This window comes from Bufo gargarizans, chromosome 11 (assembly GCF_014858855.1).
Source record: "Bufo gargarizans isolate SCDJY-AF-19 chromosome 11, ASM1485885v1, whole genome shotgun sequence".
NCBI classification, from domain to species: domain Eukaryota; kingdom Metazoa; phylum Chordata; class Amphibia; order Anura; family Bufonidae; genus Bufo; species Bufo gargarizans.
This window is the reverse complement of record NC_058090.1, coordinates 83491968-83502819: the sequence shown is the minus strand read 5'-3', so window position 1 is coordinate 83502819 and position 10852 is coordinate 83491968. Positions and strand designations below refer to the sequence as shown.

The 10852-nt window shown below is 41.3% G+C and overlaps 1 protein-coding gene across 1 annotated transcript in view; it reads right to left on the bottom strand.

Annotated features, from left to right (window-relative positions):
* Nucleotides 1-410: 410 nt before the first annotated feature.
* Nucleotides 411-10852, bottom strand: part of LOC122921380 — a 75032-nt gene continuing 64590 nt past the window's right edge. Inside the window, exons 21-27 of the mRNA XM_044271357.1 lie at nucleotides 7930-8211; nucleotides 6412-6729; nucleotides 6007-6129; nucleotides 3474-3545; nucleotides 1619-1678; nucleotides 1406-1443; nucleotides 411-778 (exon numbers count right to left, since the gene is read on the bottom strand). Of these exons, the coding sequence (XP_044127292.1) occupies nucleotides 638-778; nucleotides 1406-1443; nucleotides 1619-1678; nucleotides 3474-3545; nucleotides 6007-6129; nucleotides 6412-6729; nucleotides 7930-8211 (1034 nt within the window). The 3' untranslated portion in view covers nucleotides 411-637. The remainder of the gene's footprint in view (nucleotides 779-1405; nucleotides 1444-1618; nucleotides 1679-3473; nucleotides 3546-6006; nucleotides 6130-6411; nucleotides 6730-7929; nucleotides 8212-10852) is intronic.

The window sequence follows — 10852 nt, the reverse complement described above, 5'->3', positions numbered from 1 at the left end:
TCATCAGGTGCAGCTCGTGGTCATTACTGAGGCTCTATTTAGTCCTTTCTCACACTGCTTACCATGCAGAGTTTTGTTCCTTTGGATCTCCGGCTCCTCCATTCTTCTTTAAAGATAAGCGCATTCTGTTTTGCATTTTGTTGCTGGCTTGTGTGTGTTGTTTTCTAGGCCTCAGGAAGACACTGGTTCCTTTATCTGGGAAGGAACCAGTAGTCTCATTCCCTGCCACCATTCCTAGGGCTTCCAGGGTCTCCAGGGCTAGGTTTCAGTGTATGAGTATTTCCACCATCTGGGCCTACTCATACTGGCAGGAGTCAGGGAGAGGCCTAGGGATTCCTAGCAGGTCACCATCCCTCTTCCTTAGCTTTGAGGCCTAGACCCTAGAGGTCTATTCTCTTCTGTGTGTATTCTGGTGTTCCCCCCCCCCCCCCTTTTACGTGTGATAGCAGAATAGTTAGTGTAGCTTTGGAGTATAATACAGGATCATGAGCGCTCATGAGAAGTAGCTGAATAGCAAAGTTTTGCTACATCTGTATAGACTTACAATGACTCAGGTAAAGGCATTACATCTAAGTATATTACTAGACAGGTCTATTATATACATTTTTCAGAACTCCCTAATGTCATTAGTCAGATTTTACTGATGATGATCATTGATGTTATCGGCTGTAATGGTATGGTAGATACAGTTAGAGTCCGACGTCTCTGAACTCTTTTGGTCTGTCTTGGTCTCCGAAGTCTCCATGGAACACTTAGCCACGGAATACAAAACCGTGACCTGGTAAAAAACAAACAAAAAAAAACACAAATCTGTAAAAGATTTTGAACATAAAAATAATACAGAACTAAACGCTACAGGATCCCTTAGGGCTGTTTCACACGAGCGGATGCCGTGCGTGGCATCCGCTCCGTGAAAGAGTGCCAAGACCCGATGCAGACTGCAGAGGCACGGAGCATTAACATGACTGATAATGCTCCGTGCCTCTCTGTGATCTCTTTACTACGAAATCACAGTGACAACCGGCATCCGCTCGTGTGAAACAGCCCTTAGAAAGTGAGATACGGTAAGTCTAACTGTCAAGATCATGGTATGGAAAAGTGGTGGCCAATTGGTAGGTATCAGTAGACCTTAGAGTGGAGACCAGTAGATCTTAGGTCACCAAGCTGTTCCGCAGTTAGCTTTGAAGAGATGGCTGTGGCGTATAGAGGAGGGTCTGTAAGTGATTCTCACTCTGGTGGACTTGAGTCATCCATGTAAGGGCAATAAGTAACTGTGGCTGCTATCTGTGCCACGTGTGCCAGTTCCTGGTCTAGTGCTGTAGAAGTTGCTAAGCACATTTCCATCTCTTATATATTTGTTCATGTTATCGCTACACATGACTGTTTTATCCTTCCATATACTTACATTTTCTCTTATAGCAGTAGGTGGATAGACAGAAGGAGCTAAAAGAAGACATGAAGAACAATAACTATCATAGGTTGTCAGGTTCTCCTAGGCTTCTACATTTTCTATTCAGGATTGGATTTGTTGACCATAAACAATCTTCATGAAAGTTTTCTTTACATAGCCTCCGAACCTGTCATGTAGTCTATAGCATGAAACACAGATCATACTGACCTTTTGTTGCTTTAACAGTAATGTAGGTGCAATCTTCATCAACATTCTCCCTTAATGGCACTGGCAAAGAAGGTAATATGGTGAAACCTTTATTTTAGACCAAAATGAATTACCAAGCCAATATGTAATAATTGTGGTAATCTCTAGCGCCGTGATAATGAAGGATTAAAAACTCTGCATACTTGTGTTGATAAAATATGAATGTTTAGTATAACAAAGAAATTAGAGCAAAGCAAAACTAGAGCAAAAATTTTAAAAAATGGAAGAGGAGGTGATGAGCATGAAAACAAAGTGAAAGAAATGGAAAACAGCGATGAGAATGGAAGAGAAGGGGATGAGAACGAAATTGAAAACGATGGACATGGAAGAGAAAGTCAGGAGAATAGAAGAGAACGTGATGGAAATGGAAGAGAAAGTTATAAGAATGGGGGAGAGTATTGTGGGCATGGAAGAGAAAGTCAGGAGAATAGAAGAGAAAGTGATGGAAATGGAGGAGAAAGTAATAAGAATGGGAGAGAGTATTGTGGGCATGGAAGAGAAAGTCAGGAGAATAGAAGAGAACGTGATGGAAATGGAGGAGAAAGTAATAAGAATGGGAGAGAGTATTGTGGGCATGGAAGAGAAAGTCAGGAGAATAGAAGAGAACATGATGGAAATGGAAGAGAAAGTAATAAGAATGGGGGAGAGTATTGTGGGCATGGAAGAGAAAGTCAGGAGAATAGAAGAGAACGTGATGGAAATGGAAGAGAAAGTTATAAGAATGGGGGAGAATATTGTGGGCATGGAAGAGAAAGTCAGGAGAATAGAAGAGAAAGTGATGGAAATGGAGGAGAAAGTAATAAGAATGGGAGAGAGTATTGTGGGCATGGAAGAGAAAGTCAGGAGAATAGAAGAGAACGTGATGGAAATGGAGGAGAAAGTAATAAGAATGGGAGAGAGTATTGTGGGCATGGAAGAGAAAGTCAGGAGAATAGAAGAGAACGTGATGGAAATGGAGGAGAAAGTAATAAGAATGGGGGAGAGTATTGTGGGCATGGAAGAGAAAGTCAGGAGAATAGAAGAGAACGTGATGGAAATGGAGGAGAAAGTAATAAGAATGGAGGAGAGTATTGTGGGCATGGAAGAGAAAGTCAGGAGAATAGAAGAGAACATGATGGAAATGGAAGAGAAAGTAATAAGAATGGGGGAGAGTATTGTGGGCATGGAAGAGAAAGTCAGGAGAATAGAAGAGAACGTGATGGAAATGGAGGAGAAAGTAATAAGAATGGGAGAGAGTATTGTGGGCATGGAAGAGAAAGTCAGGAGAATAGAAGAGAACATGATGGAAATGGAAGAGAAAGTAATAAGAATGGGGGAGAGTATTGTGGGCATGGAAGAGAAAGTCAGGAGAATAGAAGAGAACGTGATGGAAATGGAAGAGAAAGTTATAAGAATGGGAGAGAATATTGTGGGCATGGAAGAGAAAGTCAGGAGAATAGAAGAGAACGTGATGGAAATGGAAGAGAAAGTTATAAGAATGGGGGAGAGTATTGTGGGCATGGAAGAGAAAGTCAGGAGAATAGAAGAGAACATGATGGAAATGGAAGAGAAAGTAATAAGAATGGGGGAGAGTATTGTGGGCATGGAAGAGAAAGTCAGGAGAATAGAAGAGAACGTGATGGAAATGGAAGAGAAAGTTATAAGAATGGGAGAGAATATTGTGGGCATGGAAGAGAAATTGAGGACAAAGGAAGAGAAAGTCAAGTCAATAGAAGTGAAAGTGATGGGAACTGAAGAAAAAGTAAAGAGAGTAGAAGAAGTGGAATGCAAGAGATATTGAAGGGAATGTAATTACCATTAAGGTTATTTTTCTTACCATTTTCATATACTATTTCAGGGATGGCTGCAGTCTGTTGTTTATCTTCATTATTCTCAAATGTGTTCAGCCCTATAGATTAGTGAATTATATTATCCTGTTTTATGAGATATATATTTTATGAGTAAAATTTCCCAGGAAACGCTATAAACTGTTAAATCTCAAACATCCACATAAGGCTACATGCACACAACCGTGCCGCAAAAAACGGAAGGCGCCCGTGTTGCCTTCCGCAAATTTGCGGTACGAAACGGGCTCCGGCAATATAAATGCCTATTCTTGTCCGCAAATCGCGGACAAGAATAGGACATGTTATTTTTTTTAGCGGTGCCTCGGAACGGAGCCACGGATGCGGACAGCACACGGAGTGCTGTCCGCATCTTTTGCGGCTCCATTGAAATGAATGGGTCCGCATCCGAGCCGCCAAAACGGCGGCTCGGATGCGGACCCAAACAACGGCCGTGTGCATGAGGCCTAAACCTAACATGTAGAGAATATTCTCTTTTATTCACTTACCCTATGTATTCGAATGTATCATTATGTGTCCTTCTGGGTGGGCCTTCTTTCATCTCTAAAATGTCCTGATCTATCTGCAGCAACCCCTTCCAAACCCCTTACCTTCACTGTGAATGCGGTATCCTGGAAAGGTCCTCGGTTAAAGCAGGAGGTCAGTACTGATACCTGAATAATACTAATCAGCTTACCAAAGTCCTAATGCAAGTGGCTAGAAAACATGCTGGCCACATATGACTATCCTATGCAACCGAGAATAAATTATTCAATCCTGATTATTCAAAAAAAAGGAGAGGTCTAGGCAGTATTTCTCCTGGTTCCTGACTGGCCACTTGAAACAATATAAAGGGTCTATTAATTCTTCTGAAATAGTTTGTGTTATACATGTCTAAATTTGAAAGGGGTTCTATATTTCTAGAACTTTGGCTTAAATGTCATCTTAAAGGGGTTCTCTGGGAATTAAGAAAATGAAAATGCTTCAATATTACTTTTTGTCATAACTATATTCCCAAATACCTTACATTAGTTACAATGGCTCTTTTTGTCTGGGGAGCGATCATTAGGGGAAATAAAATGGCTGCTGTCCTATTAGTACAGACAAAACCTGTCCTAATCACACAGGAGGAGAAGTTAGGCTACTTTCACACTCGCATTTGGTGCGGATCCGTTATGGATCTGCACAGACGGATCCGTTTGTATTATCTTTAACATAGCCAAGGCGGATCCGTCTTGAAAACCATTGAAAGTCAATGGAGGACGGATTCGTTTTCTATTGTGCCAGATTGTGTCATAGAAAACTGATCCGTCCCCCATGACTTACATTTTGTGTCAGAACGGATCCCTTTGGCTCCGTTTCGTCAAATGGACATCACCACCAAAGCGGAATAGAGGACGGAACGGAGGCAAACTGATGCATTCTGAGCGGATCCTTTTCCATTCAGAATGCATTAGGGCAAAACTAATCCGTTTTGGACCACTTATGAGAGCCCTGAACGGATCTTACAAACGGAAAGCCAAAACGCCAGTGTTCACAAAACTGAGCTAAACAGTGGCTTCATCTTCCTCTCTGCTCTGCTTTTCAGGGATTATGATGCTGAATACAGCTGATAAGATGAATCTCTGTAGGAATGTAGTTTAGAGCGGAGGGTGGAGGTGTGGATAATGAGCAGCAGCTCTTGTATGCAGTCTACATTACCACAGTCTGTCCTGTCCGTCCTCTCCGTACTTCATGTCTCCATGAACTCCATTCCCACAGAGATTCAGCTGAAGATCTTATCAGCTGTATTCAGAACCATAATCCCTGACAAGCAGAGCAGAGAGGAGGATGAGGCAGCTCTTTACCTCAGTGTTGTGAAGTAACATGTCCTCCTGTGTTATTAGGACAGGTTTTGTGTGTACTGATAGGACGGCAGCCATTTTATTTCTCCTAATGATTCCTCCCCAGACAAAACGAGCCATTATAACTAGTGAAAGGTATTTGGGAATATATTTATAATACAGTAATATTTAAGTATTTTCATTTTCCTAGTTCCCAGAGAACCTCTTTAAGGCTAGGTTTACGTCACTGTTTGGTTTTCCATTCTTTTGATCCGTCAGAAGACAAAAACAAAAAAATATGTATTTTTGTTTTGTGCATCCTTTGTACTTATTTTGCATCAATTCTAGCCATTTCTTTCTGAGATCCGTTATTTTTGAAGGGAGGAAAAGTTCTTCATGAAGACATGAAAGATAATGAATCTCAGATGGAAATGGCTTAAAATGGATGAAAAAGAAGCACAATGAGTGCTCAGTTTTTTTTTTCGTTTTTTTTTTCATTTTTTGATCTTCTGACAGATCAGAAGAACGAAAAATTAAATGGTGATGTGAACCTAGCCTAAGAATTTGGTCATTGAATGTGCAAGATAGGAGAAGTAGAGAGAGTGTCTTATAGGGAGTAAAGACCAACTTAAACATATTTCTACATGGTGTGTCTTTGTTATGTGATTTCATATTATATACTATAGATATCAGTAGCTATAACCTGTAGATGACGGTTTCTTGCGACAACCTCCGACAATTTTTTCTCTGTACATTAACGTTAGGACAATTGCAAGGATGATGACTAGAAGCAAAATCCCAAGCGCTGACAACTGGATGCTATAGTCTGTAATAGAGAAGAAGAGAAGCCACAAGGTAATAAGAATGATGTCAACGGTGGTCATTATTATAATGATGAACAGAAATTGGAAGTCATAAGAAGAACATGAAGAAGATAAAGAAGAATGTGACAAAGAGAAAGACAGAGAAGATAGTAGATGAAAAAAATGATGAAAACAATAAGGAGAAAAAGTAGAGGACAAAAACTGAGAAGATTTAAGGAGAAGACAATAAACAGCAACAACAGAAAAAGAAGAGTCATAAAACATGTATTTAGCGCTGCTCATACCAACAGCACTCAACTCCAAGACGTTGACATTTTGTATTTCACTGATCACACAGAAAGTCCTGTTGACTGACAGCTTTGTGGAGGCTTCACATCGGTATGTTCCTCTATGATGGTATTGAAGGGACTGGATATACAAGACCGTGCCGTTGTCTTGAAGTTGATAGAGCGCAGAAGTTTGCTCCACCAAAGTCTCATTGTGCTTCCAGGAGATAGAGATAGAAGTGACATGACGAACAGAGCAGATCAATGTCAAGGATTCTCCTAGTACAAAATCTTCACCTTCTTTATATGTGGTAAGGTTGATATTTGCTACTGGCTCTGTTAGTGAAATGTTGAAAGTGATACAAGTGGATAAGTAGCATGTTTTGACTGCCTCCAACTGGTACTACAACTTTACACTTGTACCCATCAAAATCAATATGTGTATTGATATAAATAGACTGTAGTGGTTATCCACAGCTTTAGTTTTGGCTTGTTTGATTGGGAAAGCCTTTCAATTCCCTTTTTGGGGCACATACCAAGGAGGTGGAAAAACTAAAGACTGATATGATCCAGAATAAAGTTATTGTGAAATCCTGGATGATGGATAGTCTACTGGTTCCTAATCATGCAGAGAAGGCTTTAGTCACAGTGCTGTTGGCTTTGACAAAAAATACAATGAAACCCCCAACAGGCCTCATAAGTCAGTGGTCACCACCAGACCCTATTTGGTCCATCATATCAAGGATCCAGCACAATATCATGGCTTCTGATACAAACAAAAAGCCATGATGGATATGCAACCATATCCTTACCCCATGACAAGGATTTATTTTAAGATTGCTTTTGGGGAAGTTATAAGGTATAATACAGTGATGAATTATATGTCACCGCCAGACATCTGAGAAGCTCTGACAGACGTTCTTCAGAACCTCCTGCTTGAGGTTCTTTTGTTTTGTTTTCGTTTTGTCACCTCGTTTCCCTCTCTCAGCTGTCATCTAGTTGCGAACCTCCTGCTTGAGGTTCTTTTGTTTTGCTTTCAGTTCCTCATCTCGTTTCCCTCTCTCAGCTGTCATCTAGTTGCACTGATTGCATCCCTTTAAATCCCCTCCCATACTGCATCACTTTGCGGTTTATACAACTTCCTGGAGTGTGTACATGCTGGATGCTACAACTGATGCTTCTACAGATAAGTCTGTTCATTTATTTGTGTTTTCCTGTTTGCTTGATCCTAGGTGACCCTGACTCCCTCCGTATTAAGTGTAGGGAGCCGGTGGTCGTGTCCCCTCACTATTATAGGGTGTTCAGGTGTCATATAGTCGAGGCGCGAGGGCATGCAATTTTCTATCCTAGAGATCTTTGCATGGGCTGCGAAGACAGGGAGAGTTTCAGGGCTTAAATAGGGGTCTCCCTTTTGTTCCTTAGTTTCGGATCAAGCCATTCGGATCCTTATTTGTAACTTCTTGTTTTCTGTTACACCATCCGAGACATTATAAGAACTTTATTTAAATGCTGAATACATGTGAAATAATTACTTACCTATAACTAGCAAATTGGCTTCCTCACTCACTTGATGTTGGTCATGGATATCGTTGTATGAAGCGCAATAGTAGAGTCCTCCCATGGTCATTGACTCAATGGTCAGATTTAGTTCTGCTATCTCCTTTTGGTGAGTGGTAATTTTTCCTAACAATGTCTGATTGTGATAAAACAGGTAGTGTATAGGGGGGGAGCCTTTAGAAGACTCACATTGAAGAGTAGTATAATCTCCCACGGCCGCCTCGCTTGTTAAGAGCGTCAGTTTAGGCTTATTCACAGCACCTATGGACAAGAAAAATGCACATTATTCCATATTTAGGTTTGAATAAATATTCATTTTTAAAAATAAAATTCATATATAATTTTATACTTGACATTTTTCTGTTGTGTATTTAGTGGGGCTTAAAATTTCTGATTTTCTTCAAAGATTTTACCTAAATGTGATATGACCTTCATCTAAGTCATATAAATCTATACATAGAATATATTTTAACACATTTAAGGTGTTCAATCCGTACATGACAACTCCTACTCCTGGTCGTACAACAATGTCCCTGCTTGATTAAGATCTAGACTTTGTCATAGCCATTCCAAAAAGTTACATTTCTGATTTTCAGACAGCCTGAATCGTCCTGAGTTTCCTTGGGCAATCAAGAATTCAAAGTTCAATAAAATCTGGCTTTCCAAAACCCAACTCAGTGATCATTGCTACCAACATGTGTCTTATACTGGAATATTTTTACAAACAGTCCAACTCATTCTCCCATTAGCTTTGTGGATGACTTAAGGGATATTTTGCAAAGTTTAGATGACCCACAATGTTCATCTTGGAAAGAAGTGGTCTCTTTCCTGCTGTCCCCGCTCCCCTGCCCCATTCATAGTTGTTAAATGGAGAAACAGCTCATTCTGTACACTTTACTTTATTAGAACTGTCATTCTGCATTTTTCTGCAAGAGGCCGCTGTTTCCCCTCACAGCTAAAATACTGCATGTAATTGAATATGCATTGAGAGGTGTGGTTACTAGATGGAAGAAGAACCAGGAAATGACTCGGCAGACATGTTGTTTTGTGGAGACAGGAGCTGGAAGGCAGCATCTAGTGGCATCCAGGCGTCAGCGAGATCTGGAGTGGCCAGAGTCACTGTTGGAAGTGACTGATGACTGTCAGCAATCCAGATGTCATCCAGGAAAGAGAGGATCAGTTCCCGGAAGGCTTGAAAAGCTGTGGAACGGAACTACAGACCCTGCAGGGCCTCATTGTGGAGGGACAGACTTGTTATTTGGTCTAAGTCACCATCGGATGAAGAACAGACACGGGTCGGTAAGCCAGATCGTGCACGCACCGCAGTATATTGTGGGAGCCTGGAAAGACTAGAGACTGTGATCTAGCCTGCATTTAGTTAGTCTGATAGGGATCCTGTGTGAGGCAGGCTGCAAGGATTGTGCTCCAAGGATTCTGAAATTCCCCAGCACCAAGACCTACTAGTTATAAGTTTATAGTTCACTCCTGGATCAACAAGGGACTTCACTGCAAACTTCAGCTACTCCAGCGTCTTGACTGGGTGTATTATGGACACGTGTCACGGTGTCGTTTAGGAAGAAGGAAAGGGAAACTATTGTATAAACCTGTAACATTGTGAGTTCTTGTGCTGCACCGCGGGCCGCCCGTATCTTGCACCCCACACAATTGTTACCATTTCCTAGGGTAATAAGCGGTACGACGGGGCAGTGATAGTTGTGCCCGCAATAGGTAAATTATCGCAATTGGTGTGTGTCGGCCATCTTGGTGCACCGTGTTGTGCAGCACAAGGGTCTCTGCGTCCAGGCCGAGCGAATGTAACTTTATTATATATTCATTACATTTGAGATTGTGCTAAAGGCCTCTTTCACACTGGCGTCATATATTTTCGGCCCGGATAAGAGGCGGGTGCGTTGCGGGAACACGGGTGCAAAACATTGTAATGCGTTTTGCACACGCGTGAGAAAAATCGCGCATGTTTGGTACCCAAACCCGAACTTCTTCACAGAAGTTCGGGCTTGGGATTGATGTTCTGAAGATTGTATTATTTTCCCTTATAACATGGTTATAAGGGAAAATAATAGCATTCTGAATACAGAATGCTTAGTAGGTGATCAATTGAGGGTTAAAAAAAATAAAAAATTAACTCACCTTCTCCTCTTGATCGCGTAGTTGCCGGTCTCTTCTTTACTTCTTTAATGATGAGCTACCATCACCAACGTTGCGATGGACCATGTGATTGGACCATGTGATGTGACGTCACCACAGGTCCTTTAGCCCACAGCTCATCATTAAAGAAGTAAAGAAGAGACCGGCAACTACACGATCAAGAGGAGAAGGTGAGTTAATTTTTTAATTTTTTTTAACCCTCAATTGATCACCTACTAAGCATTCTGTATTCAGAATGCTATTGTTTTCCCTTATAACCATGTTCTAAGGGAAAATAATACAGTGAATAGACTGTCACCTAGCAACCATGCGTGAAAATCGCACCACATCCGCACTTGCTTGCGGATGCTTGCGATTTTCACACAACCCCATTCATTTCTATGGGGCCTGCGTTACGTGAAAAAAATGCAGAATATAGAACATGCTGCGATTTTCACGCAACGCATAAGTGATGCGTGAAAATCACCACTCATGTGAACAGCCCCAAAGAAATGAATGGGTCCGGATTCAGTGCGGGTATACTCGCCCGTGTGAAAGGGGCCTAGTACTTCTGCTCAGTAAAGTTTCTGTTTTCATAAAAGCTGGTGTCGGTGTTGCTTTCCTCATTCGTGACGTCGCTGTATCCTGGGGAGCCCACCCCGGTACACAGTCTTACATAGTGTTCAATGCAACAGGTAATTTCCTGAGGACCTCAAGAATAATCCCAAGACAATGGCATCATAAATGTGCATGGAAA